The 13,692-nt window shown below is 49.3% G+C and overlaps 3 protein-coding genes across 3 annotated transcripts; 2 read left to right on the forward strand and 1 right to left on the reverse strand.

Annotated features, from left to right (window-relative positions):
* Nucleotides 1-5,105: 5,105 nt before the first annotated feature.
* Nucleotides 5,106-8,225, forward strand: INS49_012700 (uncharacterized protein; the record flags this gene model as incomplete). The annotated part of the gene is made up of 4 exons (XM_043173403.1): nucleotides 5,106-5,635; nucleotides 5,694-6,404; nucleotides 6,822-7,410; nucleotides 7,455-8,225. The coding sequence occupies 4 exons, from the start codon at nucleotides 5,106-5,108 to the stop codon at nucleotides 8,223-8,225; spliced, it is 2,601 nt and encodes an 866-aa protein (XP_043022700.1).
* Nucleotides 8,226-8,654: 429 nt separating this feature from the next.
* On the forward strand, nucleotides 8,655-9,529 carry INS49_012701 (uncharacterized protein; the record flags this gene model as incomplete). The annotated part of the gene is made up of 2 exons (XM_043173404.1): nucleotides 8,655-8,967; nucleotides 9,096-9,529. The coding sequence occupies 2 exons, from the start codon at nucleotides 8,655-8,657 to the stop codon at nucleotides 9,527-9,529; spliced, it is 747 nt and encodes a 248-aa protein (XP_043022701.1).
* A 577-nt stretch (nucleotides 9,530-10,106) lies between these two features.
* INS49_012702 (uncharacterized protein) lies at nucleotides 10,107-13,514 on the reverse strand (the record flags this gene model as incomplete). The annotated part of the gene is made up of 3 exons (XM_043173405.1): nucleotides 10,107-12,199; nucleotides 12,252-13,025; nucleotides 13,079-13,514. 3 exons carry the CDS (start codon nucleotides 13,512-13,514, stop codon nucleotides 10,107-10,109), a joined length of 3,303 nt encoding a protein of 1,100 aa, XP_043022702.1.
* Nucleotides 13,515-13,692: the final 178 nt, after the last annotated feature.

A 13,692-nucleotide genomic window follows, 5' to 3' on the forward strand; every position in this document is an offset into this window, starting at 1 on the left:
GCTCCCCACACCCCCGGCTTATCGCGGCAAGCTGATAACACTCGCCCTGCCATGTGATGACTGACGGTGACGGCGAGATGGCGCCATGCTGACCAGACCCAAGCCAACTGATGTGATGTGACTAAGACGACACGAGACGCAGCGGCTGGGCAGCCAGCCAAGGAACCCCATGCAATCCATTTCAGCTCCTACAAACCACTGCCCTGGCCAGTGATGGTCAAGTTTCAACGTGCTCATTATGTGACACAGTTGATCCATATGTTGATGAGAATACCACCCAATCACTGCGTATACATAGGTACTTATGTAGTTGTACTGTTCTTCTCGTCTCAGGTTGTCGTTGCGAAGAGCACGTTGATTACGCCGCAATAAGTAAGAGATATAGTACTATAAATAAAGTAAATACTAGTAAGAGCTTCAATGTTATGTCATCCGTTGAGTTGCAACCGTCAGATAGCTTAAAAATTTTTGAAAGGCTGTATCTTAACTCGGGATGAGATTTCCTATGACTTAAATATAAATGAATATAACAGTTTCACGATCGAGAAACATGTGTTGGAGGACTTCGTAATGACCTTGTACAGGATTTGTAAGTGCATTCCCAGGATAAAAAGCTGATGGATTCTCAATGATGAAGATGCCCAACCTCTTGTATAAGAACGAACCGTCAGTTGGGTCATGCGTCCGCTCCAACAGAAGGCCTTCCTCTGATGTGAGACGCAAAGCCCACATCTTCAAAGGTCTGTTTGAAGCGTAGTCTCTGTCGAAGCGACCCGTTGCCGCAATATGGGGCCAATCCAAGTTTCGAGAATCTTCGAGCTTTCGCACTAACAACGGCGGGCTCTCTTCTGCCTACAGTCGAAATGTGTGCTTGGCCAGGCTCTCAGCGGTATAAGAGGACAACCATGTGCTGTATTCGGAGTGGTCCTCAGTTTTGTAGTTCGAGATGCGCAGTTCCCGGACGTATCCTTCCACCCCGAGGTAGAATGGGTCGGGAAACTTCTCGCTCTTGACCATCGAAAATTCCCAGTCCTCCGGTTCTGGACCCCAGGCGCCGGACCTAGTGACCCTTCTGCTCATCAGCTCACCTCTGCAGCAGGGTGTTCCTCCTCGAGGTGGATGCTGATTGATACTTCCGACCAGAGCCATCCAAGACCCTGGATATGTTGGTGCGTGCGTTGGTTCTAAATCGCCCTTGTTACAGTACCCGACCGAATAGGAAGCTCAGTAAATAGCCAAGCTTTCTGATGCTTGCCTTTCCTATTCCAAACTTCTATCAACGACGTGCCCAGACCAGCCATCGCCTGGCCAAGACAATTTGTGTGGGCCATGAAAGCCTGCAGTACGGACCGCATGACCCGAACTCAATGTAAAGGAGCATTAACAGAGCCAAACATTTGGTAGACTAGCAGAAGGAAGAGAAAAGAGCGAGAAGTTGCCCAAGTGGTCCTACTCACAAAGGAGTAGAATGGATCACGAAAGTTCTTTTAGCGGAGCAAAGCTCGGAGGTAATGACAAGTGCTAAACTATGTTTCATCATGGCCTGTCAACTATAGCAAGGCCAATCAGCTTCTATGAAGCTATTAGTCGATATGTAATCTACCATGAGTCTGGTCACACATGACTGGGAGCTTCCCTTGAAGTCCTCCAGCGGCGTTTCACGCAAAATCCTGCAGGGCCAGCCAGACACAACCAACACCATCGTGACTTCTTGGCTTTTGTCCTAAGGAATTGGTCTAGAGAAATTTGTAGACGGGAATAGAGAGTCACGCCGTAACTGCGCCTTACGCTTGCGCCAACCGTTGGCAAGGCGGTAAATGAGATTGGGTTGTGCCTTGCTCGGAAGGTTGAATCGGCTCACTAGGTCCGTAGAAGGCATCATGGTGTCTGATGTTGGCCCTTCCTGCCATTTTGGGTCGCGCGGCTCAGTGGTGACTCCGAGTCAAGGTGAAATCGTGATGTATAAGTGCTCATGTACTCTCATTCCCGATTACACATACTAGCTTGCTCCAAAGACGATTATTTGTATCCTCATTGCTCTCCTTTTTGTTAGAAACCATCGTCCTGAGATTCAAGATACTACTTGCTACAGTCGCTGGGGAACTTCGCGTCCAGGCTGCTGCGGTAATTGCCACTTTCATGGTCAGCATATTACTCAATTATTTTCATGTTCGTTCGGAACAGATGGCTGACTTAATCATTTGCTGTAGGTGGGGAACACGGCCGGATACACGGACAGTACCCGCTGTGTGTGGAAAACAAAACGCTACCCCCCCCCCTTGTCATTTTGACTCACGCTCCCCCTTCTGCACAAAAAAAAGACCTTGGCCCGCGCGCAACCACGCAGCGTTTGCGCTACTTTCCACTTCTTAAAAAAAATAATTATAGCAAAAAGAAAAGGCTTATATTTATAATTATTATAAATATATATAAAGCAATACTTTTTTATACTTTTTTAATTATAATAGCGATATAAGTAATAATAAAAAAGGCAAGAAATGCAAGGTGCATATTATAATGAGCTGCAAAAAGTCTTGCACATACCACCTTAATTTCCTCTTTACATATAATTACCTCTTAACTTAAATTAACCATATTTTTATAAAAGAATTAAATTAACGCAATTAACTTATATAAAATTAATTATTTAAAACTAGCTTTTAATATTTAATATATTAATCCCATGTAAACTTATATGTTTATAATTATTATAACATTAAAAAAATAAAGTTATTAATAATCTTTTAATATTGTGGGAATAATGGGTGTTGTTTGTCTAGAGGGTTGTTTGGCCTTGGGCAGCCTTGGCCCGGTGGGATGCCCGGCAGGCAGCAGCCCTGTCGCCACATACAAATTAGTTAGCGCAACCAGGCCTTCTGCCTTCCTCCCTTCCATAGTCAACAACAATCAACCACTACACCAACCAAACGTCGTATTGCAATACGTGATCCAGCCAACAAATTTATTATTTATTACTCTATCTTTACGCATTGCTTAAAATAAGTTAAATTATTTTTATTTAAAGTACGCTTTTATAAATTAAGAAATATAACGTATATCTTGTTTTTTAAAAGCTTTTAAATATACTTAATTAAGTTTAAATCCGGTAAATATGCTAGCTAGTTAATTAAGGAAATGTTATAATTTAAAAACTATTTAATTACCTTCTTTATTATGTATATCTTTGCATTATCCCGCTAGAAATCCCTTATTTCATGTTATGGGCTGGCCTGAGGTTGTCTGCCGAAAGGTGCCTGAATGAGGTTTATATTCAGAGTGCAGAGGAAGAGGTTTGCTCCCCGTCTGCACCCGTGCCGAAGCCTATTCTTATAGGGCCAAAGCCCGCTAACTAATTACAATGGGCAAATCTCAAACCGTAACATTTCATTATATAAGGGAAAGAAATGCTTTTAAAGAACTTAAAAATATAAGTTTTAAGTAAATTTATTATATTTTAACATTATATTATGCTTTATTATAATAAGGTTACTTTTCCCTTTAATATAAATATAATCTTATATTATTATAAAAATTATAAGCTTTATATAATTCTTTTTATTAATTAAGTTTAATTTATATTTCTTTATAAAGAGTTTTTAAATAAACTTTAAAGGTTTTATAAGATTATTTTATATAATATACTTATTAAAAAAATTGTTTAAAAAGAGTATTATAAGTTAAATAAGATTTATTAAGGTTAATATTTAAGGATAAACTTAAAATTATTAACTTTTAAAAATATTTAAATTTTATTAATTATTTCTTTAAGAATTTATAACGCTTTTTTATATTATCCTTTAATAAAAATATTTACTTTACAGCTTTTTAAAGGTTAATATAAAATAAGTTTAAACTTAAATGGATAATATTATTATTTATATTAATGTTTAAGTTTTTTTAAATTTAATTATAAATTGCCTTAACATTTTTTATATATAAAACTTTAATTAATATAAAAAGCAATTATTAAAAAATATAAGATAATTAAATCATAGCTTTATTTTAAGTATCTTTTTTTTTAACTATTTATTTTTATAATGGGTGATAATGCTAGCATTAATGCATGCATTTATTATAATATGGCGGATAAATTTACTGCAGTTTATAATAGCAAGAATAACACTTTTTTAAATTAAACTAACTTTATAAAAAATACTATGATTTGCAAATATCTTTACTAAAAATGAACGTTTTTTAGGAGGCATAGTTATTGCAAGAGAGAAGTTTTTATTTAAAGGATCTATCTATGCGTAACGCGTTTTAATGAGTGGGTTTGCAATTGTGGGCCAGACTTTTTTCTCCCCACTGTATATGCAAAGAAGGCGCGAAAACGCTACGCGGGCGCGCTTAGGCAAAGGAGCGCGCGCCAAGGCCTTTTTTTCTGTGCAAAAGGGGAGCCAGAGTACGCCCACCCAGCTTTCAGCGTTAACCCACCCAGTACAAGGAAATTAGCTGCACATATTATAAAATATTAATATTATAAGGTTACTAATAAAGCATAGCTATAACTATCTTAAAGGGGTTTTATAGCTACCCCTCTATTTATAACTTAAAAGTTACTTCTACCCTTCTACCCTCTGCGCCCTCTTCTGCCCTCGGCGCCCTCGGCGCCCTCGGCGCCCTCTACCGCCCTATGCGCCCTCTGCGCCCTGTGCGCCCTCTGCGGCCCTGTGCGCCCTCTGCGGCCCTCTGCGCGCTCTAGGGCCCTCTGCGCGCTCTGGGGCCCTCTGGGGCCCTTTGGGCGCTCTGGGGGCCTCTAGGCGCTCTAGGGGCTTCTGGGCGCTCTAAGCTTTTTAGGCTTATATTTTTAAAGTATTGCTTAAATTAAAAAATAGCTACCCTAGCTTTTTATATACAGGGTAAACTTTATGCTTACTTAAAAAAGTACCTAGTCTTATTAATATAATACTAAGAAAAGGAAGTACTAGGTGGGCCAACGCTGGAAGCTGGGTGGGCGTACTCTGGCTCGCAGAAGGGGGAGCGTGAGTCAAAATGACAAGGGGGGGTAGCGTTTCGTTTTCCACACACAGCGGCAGACGGATATAAGGCTCGCTAAAGAGGCTCATACAGATGCGTTCGCACTCAATATAGCTCATGGCGAATCTATGAACGAGGCGTCACTTGAACGGGCCTTCAATGCAGCTAGTAGCGCAGGTTTCAAGCTCTTCTTCTCTTTCGACTACGCGGGACGTGGCCCCTGGCCCAAGGACACTGTCACCAGCTACCTAAAGAAGTACGCGTCCAAGGCCGAGTACTTCAAGCACAGCGACGGCAAACCGTTGGTCTCTACCTTCGAAGGCCCAGAAACTGCAGAAGACTGGATCGACATCAAGGACCAAGTCAGTTGCTTCTTCATCCCCGACTGGTCTTCCGAAGGTGCAAAACCAGCCCTAGGGCTCGCCGGCGGTGTGGCCGATGGGCTCTTTAGCTGGGCTGCCTGGCCTTGGGGCGCTCAAGATATGGACACCTACGTCGACGCTTCTTATTTCCAATACCTCGACAGGAAGAACCCCTATATGATGCCAGTATCCCCTTGGTTCTGCGCCAATATGCCGGGGTTCAACAAGAACTGGATGTGGCGCGGGGACGATATGTGGCATGACAGGTGGATTCAAGTTATATTTAATAAGCCCGAGTAGGTGATAGAACCCCTATTCGTGACTTACCGGCTGATGCTGATGTTACGACCGCAGGTATGTTCAGATAATCTCATGGAATGACTATGGGGAGTCCCACCACATTGGCCCTTTGTACAGCCACGCCATGAGTGCGTTCGATGTTGGAAAAGCTCCGTACAACTATGCCAACGACAGGCCCCACGATGGCTGGCGTCTGACTTTACCTTTCTGGATCGACTACTACAAGAGCGGAAAAGCCACCGTCACTCAGGAAGGTCTCGTCACCTGGTATCGCACAAGCCCATCCGGTGCTTGCTCAGACGGCGGAACCACCGGCAACACGGACAGCCAGCTTCAGCTTGAGTTCCCGCCGCAAAGCGTCATGCAAGACAACATCTTCTTCTCAGCTGTTCTCGGAGCCGACGCACAGGCGACAGTCACGGTAGGCGGCAAGACATTCCAGCCCAAGTGGTCCTCGATTCCCGATGGCGGCGTCGGTGTCTACCACGGCAGCGTCGAACTTTACGGCGAGACTGGGGCCGTGAGCGTCCAGATATCGAGAGGCGGCGGGTCTCTCGCTAGAGTCGACGGGACGGCCATCAGTGCCGCGAGCTGCCACGACGGACTCACAAATTGGAGCCCCTGGGTCGGGAGCGCCGTCGCTACCGGGTCCAGCTCCGTCTCGATGCCGCGATCTCGCAGTGAGCAGGGGTGTATCAAAGGGACGGGTGTCAAGGGCTTCACCAAGCTCTGCGAATTCAACTGCAAATACGACTACTGTCCAGTGTCGGCCTGCCTGTGCCAGGCTCTGGGAGCCCCTAATACGAAACCGACTGCGCTTCACCGGGAGGGCCTCGGGCCTCTGCGGCAATGCCTGCAACTACGGATACTGCCCCGAGGAGTATTGTTCATTGACGAAGCAACCAATCATCGTGCCAACCGTGTCTGAGTTCCTCCCGCCGGCGTGCACGGCAGGCACAAGCCGTGCTGGGTTTGAATCCCAAGTGGGTCTATGTATCTATGCGTGCAACTTTGGCTTCTGCCCACTCCACGTTTGTCAGTGTACCGACACGGGTGGTCTGATAAAACCACCTCTGCGAGAGCCAGGGTTCACTGAAAAGCCCATCGGAGACGTCAATGATGAGAAGCTATGCGACTTACCTGCTCTCGCGGCTGGTGTCCCTCTGACGTTTGTGACTTCAGGGATGACGCCGGCGGTGACGAGGAGGTAGACCCTGACGACGCTTGCAACGCGGACGACAGGACCTACAGCGCCCTACCTTCTGACCGTGTTGGAGAGTACATGCGGTGGTATCTGATGGATCCTGAAAACGCGGCCACCACGGGCAGACAATATGTCACCATCGTCAACCTGACCCCACACCGTTTCAAACTCACTTCAACGCACAAGTACCAGATGGACGAGTGGGACTGGGGCGATATTCCTTCCGGCAGGGCGCGGCAAAACGTTGCACACTATACTGAGGAGACTGGTAAAAACCCCGTGGATGACAACGGAGAGGCATATTACGACATTGGAGACACCGGGAAGAAGTTTGTCGTGCGCGTTACTACTCATATCCCTGACACGTACCCCAGGCGTGTGGTCTTTGACTTGACCGGGATGGACAAGGGCCAGCGCGAGTACAAGGTGCCAGAGCAGGAGGTCCCCGTCACACTCGTCATCACGGGCAGCGACTCGTACGGCTTCATCACCTCCTTGTCTTTCGGCTCGGGAAACTGGATGAATGGCATCAAGAACGAGATCAAGCACCGGAAGCTGATCGACGTGGTCATGCCAAGAACAACTTCTTTGACAAGCTCAGGGGCATCCAGAACCGCTGGCCCAACCTTGGCACCAGTTCGATGGAGCAGCTGAAGATGGGGACGTTGATGAATATGAATAACGGGAAGGGATGCGTTCTTATATTCCTGGACACGGCGCACCTAAAATATGCATCGGAGCCGATGGCCCTGCCCATGGAGGGCATCTACAAGAAAGACGCAATGAGTTGGTACGATGCCTGGCCCAACTTGGAGGACACGAAAGAGGTGGCCGATTGGGCCATAGCCTCGTGGGCCAAGAAGGACAAGTTCCACGTGGGCCAGTGGCTCAGCTCACCGCACTTCCTGACTTCCACCTTCACCTACAGCCTTCAAGGAATCGCCATTCTCCCCACAAATCCGGCTCTGTACTGGCGCGGCGTTGACGCGATCTCCCCCGAGGTCTTCCATAACTTGAATGTCCTCATGGTCGACTACATCGGCATGGTGCTCAGGAACGAGCCTCAGTGGGATGCGCTGAGCGCTGAGCTCTATACTCTAGCCATCGGTCTCAACCTGAATACTATCAGCGAGAACTGCAAGATCAACCCGCGACGGTCGCCTTTGCTGCCTCCGACCACTCAAAGCCTGGTTATGCCTTCACGTCCCCTGGTGTCCAAGTTTAATGGAATTATCTTCGCCAACGGGACGATTATTGACGACCCACCGCCTGGGTGTCATCCGGGACGCGTGGAGATTTTCAGGAATGGCACGGAGTTCAGCAACGGTACCGTGTTGGCGACGGATGTGCCTAACCCGGATTTCAACTCTACTTCAGTCTAGTAAGTTTTTCAATCGTGGCAGTGCGATTATGTACGCAGCTACATCCATGTACACCTGTTTAAACAATCAAATCAATATGATCGCCACCTAGTACTAAGTTTCTCGACTGCATTTGTTCTGAAGATGCCTTAGGATAGGCAATTGGGGAGGCTGCCTCCACCGCATTGAAGCAGGAATTAATATGGCGACAACAAATCTTTGAGGCACGTGTTAATTCTGCCGCAGGCGATTAGAATCTCAAGACTTTTCCTGTGGTCAATTTCACAGTGCAGGCGCGAAGCCAACGCGTAGGGAGCCGTTCATTGATTTTCCCAGACCCCTATGCCCCTGCTGCATGGCCGCTAAGAAATGTCCCAGCCAACAACAGCTGCGCCATGCTGCTCCGTGCCAGGAGGTAACTCCAATGCGGCGCTTCCACGAAGAAAAACCATGTCTCTCAGCACCACGGAGCCCATGACCACAGCATCCACCGGGCCACTCGCCATCAGGACGCCATTTGTGCAGCCATCAGACTGCAAGACCCAATGGAAGACCACGACCGTGCCAGAGTCCGTGGTGAGCGGCACCACCATTATGACTCCCATCATGGTTTCTGAGCCGGCCGCAACTTGCTATCCCTCTGGGTGGGACGAAGTTACACCGGAAAGTCGCCTCAGCTTCAGCCCGGGTGTGTGTCCGGAAGGATGGGTGTACAATGCCATGGCTGAGGACGGCTCTCCAGCGGCATCAACGGCTTTCTGCTGTAACAGGTTCGCTCGGGCTTTCTTTTCCTCCCTCTATCCCCCCCCACCCCCTGTATTTCATCCTATCTGTCTTCGTAAGCTCGCTTCTCAAAAATTCCAGTCACTGACTGCTGTTATTACGCTCCAGCGGCTTCTCATATATGTTTTTTCGACGGGTACGCACTCGCAACCTCACTGTACCCTAGTAATCGATGTGGGAAGTTCGCACGGAATATCGAAGACGACGACGAGGACTCGTCAGATACAAACTTGGGGAAGATCGTCATGGTGCATCAGGGGTGGGCCATCACCTGGGCTGCATCTGACACGGCGACACTGACGCCGATGTTGCCCACGCTGACCAGCTCCATGAGAGTGCCGACTTGGACACCGGGCCAAACGATCAAGGGCGGCGCCTATGACCCTTCCCACCCAAGCCCAAGTACTAGAGAGTACTTAGGTGACGGCGTGTTTTACTTCCTGGTGGTTGGACTGCTTATATTGGGAGCTCTCTCGATCGGCTTATATGGTGCTGTGTGCGGAGATGTAAGAAAGATAGGCGGCCCAATATACGTTACGTAGTAGCTACATAATGCTGTCTAGTAATTTCTTTTACTTTATTGTGCTATGCCCCACCACAGCGACGCTAGGGTGGTTAAGCTAGCTTTATTGCAAACATGCACATCTAAACATTACATACTACACCAATACCTCCTTCTATTAACAACAGACAACATCATGTAGCCCCGGACTCTTCATATGGCACTGAGCAACTGTTTATTAGACCTACTTAGCTAGGTGTACTAAAAGCTCACTTCGGCCAGTGAAAAATTCCCGAAATGAAAATTTCAGAACCCATTACTGACCCTGGTTTCGTTGGAAATGCCAGCTCACTAGCCCATGAGGCCTGGCAGCAAGACAAACTGACCCACAATGCTGAGCAAACTGCGGCTGGTCAGAGGCACGCACATCACATAAACCCGGAGCCGGAACTCCGGCGAAGACCCACCTTGACCGACGACGTTCGCCAAACTCACACAGACCTTTTCACGATGTAGACAAGTTGATTGAATGCCAGACAATGGAAGAAGGCGTCACTAAACTAGTTTCCCATGATCTGATGTCCGAAAATACTGGGTAGCAGCCTTCTCACACCAGCTCAACTAATCCGTCTCCGGACCGGGAGCGGTTCATCGGTGCCGCACATACCCTCCTCCTCCTCGGATGCCATAAGCCGCTTGATATATGTGTTGTCAGGCTTCAGCGCCGCATACATATTCGGCACCACCACAACCGGCACAGCCCCTGGCCCTCTGGAGCTGGTGGACAGGGCCTTGATGGCCTGCAGCTGCCGGCCCGCCATCCGCCACACGAAGCGGCTCTGGCGCGAGTAGAGCTTGAAGGCGAGGCTCGCCTTGATTAGCTCCCACTGGCTGAGCTCCGGGTGGACCAGGCCGTCCTGCAGCAGGAAGCAGGCCGCGTCCGAGCCCCCGGCTACGTGTTGTGGGATCCGCGGCTTGATATCGCTCCATACTTTGTACACTTGCCCGACGGCCGCGCGGTAGTTGCTTGGGGTCACCAACCTGCTCCACTCCTCCCGACATTCTTGCAGGTCAGACCTCAAGTTCTGGTACAGGGCGGAAAAGCACTCGGGCTGTTGCTGCTGGTATACCCTTGCAAAATGGTTCCAGTAGCCTACGATGTCCACATCGGTGGTGCTGGCTTGGCTCTCCAATAGAAACTTATGCAGATCTTTCAGCACGGCATTGGTGACACGTTGAGCTGTGTAGGAAAGAAAGTCAATGATGTGCTTCGCACCAGGACCTATGGACCTGGAGCCGTTGCTGTCTTTGTACAGCGGTGTTGACAAGTGTCGCCGTGTCCCTACGACATCGTCCAGAAAACGTATCCATTCATCACGTCCGAAGAGTATTCCCTGCTTCGGCTGATCGGCAAGCTCACTGAGAAGCCAGCTTAGCTTGATGACGCGCTCATCGCTCAGGCTGTTCAGGTGATAGGACAGCTTTTCTTTGAAGGAAGTACAAGGGCCGAGGAACTTCGGCTTGAGGCTGAAGCGGATTGCCCTCGTTACCATGGCGTCGATGTAGTGCTCTTCTCCATAGAGTTTGCGCAAGTCACCAAGCGTGTCTCTGTCCTTGTTTATATACGGCGAGAACTCTGGCTTCGGAGGTACGTTCGCGTTCTTGAAATTTGCAACGAGCTCAGGAAGCCAGCAAATCCAGGCCTGGTCGCCGTCATAGTCCCCACCCGAAAGCTTCGCGGCCAGAGGTATGTCGCCTTTGGAGGAGAAGACGATCACGTCACGGATGTGTCGCAGTTCCGGCTTAAAGGTCGCTCTGACCTTCTGGATGTCGCTAGGGAGATGGGCCGGACATCGGCCGACGAGGACGTCCATGCCGTCAAGGTCCGACAGTTCGGTTGTGCCGTCATCGAAATTCGAAGAAAAGCACAGGTGAACCTCGTTGGGCTGCAGAATCCCCTTGAAATCGACAAGCATGTAGGCATAGGTCGACTTGGGGATCTTGATGTGCAGCTCGTCTTTCATCGAATCGCCTCTGTGCTTTTGTGTTTGAAAGACGAGGTCCTGGAGGAACTTGAGTTGCATCGGCTCAAACCCTCCATCAACAAGAAAGCTCATAATATCTTCAATGCTCTCGGGAAGGCCAGCCAGGAAGGGCATCCCCTGTGGCGTAATGCGGAATGACTCTCGCGGACTGAGTCCCCGAACCCATTTTCTGAAGAGCTCAGGATGTTGGAGAGCTTCTTTCAACGACTTGACCTCCTCCTCTGATCTCGTGGTCAGATTTTTGACGAACACTTGGCGCAGCGCACCAACATCCGCAGTTCTATCTTCCAATATTGGAAGGAATTGCTTGTTCAGGCTGGCAGGGACCAGATTCATGGAATAGGAACGTATCTCAAGAATCCTGTGAGCCTCTTTGGACAGGTCGCAGTTCCATTTTCTTTGTGACGGAAACGTCTCGATCCAGTCCTCATGACCCGGGTCAGTGGCATCGATCAGCCACATTCCCTTTGCGCTGCCCAAACGACCTTGAATCGCAGACGGTATGGACTGCAGGCCAAGAACATCTCGTACCTTCCTCATCAGACTCGGTGAGATTATCCCGGCACCGTCATTCATGACTTCGCCATCTGGGGACAGGATGTCTTCTGATCTCTCACGTATCTGGCCTTCTCGCAATGGAATTGTGGGATTTGTCCTGCTCAAACCTGACGGCGGGTCATCAGTAAATGTGGGCGACGAGTGGCAAATGGTACTGACCAAGCGCAATGCGAGAGAAAAGCTTGAGATATGACCTGTCGTGGTTCTCGTTGAAGTTCAGGAGCCATTTCAGCATGTCAGTCCGTGAGCAAGCCGTCCGAGCTGGCGGGCCTATACTCTTTGATAGGGCGGATATTGTTGTTCTAGCACTCGGCAAGTGTCGTCCACTCTCCGCAAAGAACAACACCTTTTCGTTGAAAATGACTCTCGATTCTTCTTGCCCATACACAAAGTCCTTGATTTCAGACTTCTCGCTCCTTTCTCGGACAAAGAACGCTGACCAACGGCGGTCCATAAAGGGGTGAGACTCGTTGGCAAGCCAGCGAGCAACAAGAGCCTCTGACCCTTCCTCGCCGGCCAGCCACGTCTCAACGCACGGGATCCGGACCTCAAGAAATCGGTCAGAACCGAACCGACGAAGCAGCCGGGAGCCCTGCTCGCGTTTGAGTGGGTGCAGCTCCAACTGCATCGCAGGCCCATATTTTGACTTTGAGGCGTGCATCGTCGCGGTCAGCATCACGAGGGCATCGCCCTCGGACTCGAAGTTGTTGTACAGCCCGTCGCGCCAGGCAAGGGGATCTGATTTTGGCGGGAAGCTCTTCCCTTTGAAAGAGGGGTGGCTCCTGAGCGTATTCCACATAGTATCCAAGTCCAGCATACGTTCGTCGTATTGTAAGTCGAGCGAGGCCACATCAACATCACAGTGCAGAGCGACCCGAGTCACCTCCCAGGTCACAACGGCTGGTGCGCTGAACATCATCCGAGGAATCTTAGCTGCCGGGCGGATCAGCACACGACATGACTGGAGAATGAAGTGGGTGACATACGCCAGACCAGGCGGAGACGATCACCCAGGGGCATGACTGCATTGCCCCCCGAATCACACGTCAGACCTGACAGAGGTTGCAACAAGTCGAGGTGCCCAGAAAGGGTAGAGGTGGTCTTGGAGGACAGCGACGTCACGGTTGTGGTGGTCTGCAAATCGCTGTAGCTGCCCTGAGAGGAGTCCCCTTCGACTTGACTGGGCTCGAGTCCAAAGTCGCAGAACGACTCTTCCAGAGCGTCGATCTCCGAAGGCGTTGGCGAGCACGATTTGTCACTCCCATGCGAGGTCAGACCATCAGGACCATCCACCAGTGTCGAGCGTCCCACCCTCCCCGACGACCTTCTATCCGGGGCGCGCGCATTGCGTGTGGGAATGCTGTCGAGAGCTCTGTAGACCTGGCGAGGCGAGGCGAGCCCCGGCGCACACCCTTGCATCATGCCGGTGGTAAGTGTGAGGACGCTTGGCAAGGGTTGTCTCCATGAGGAGGAGTCCAGTGGGCTTGACCACAATCCAAGCTCAAGTCAGCCCCGAGGCCCGGCTCGCAAGAGGCCTTTTGACTGGGTCAACCGAAGTAAGAAGCGGCAAAGACAAGCTAGAGCTCTGGTGAGAACTGCT

The sequence above is a fragment of the Diaporthe citri genome, assembly GCF_014595645.1.
Source record: "Diaporthe citri strain NFHF-8-4 chromosome Unknown scaffold_6, whole genome shotgun sequence".
NCBI classification, from domain to species: domain Eukaryota; kingdom Fungi; phylum Ascomycota; class Sordariomycetes; order Diaporthales; family Diaporthaceae; genus Diaporthe; species Diaporthe citri.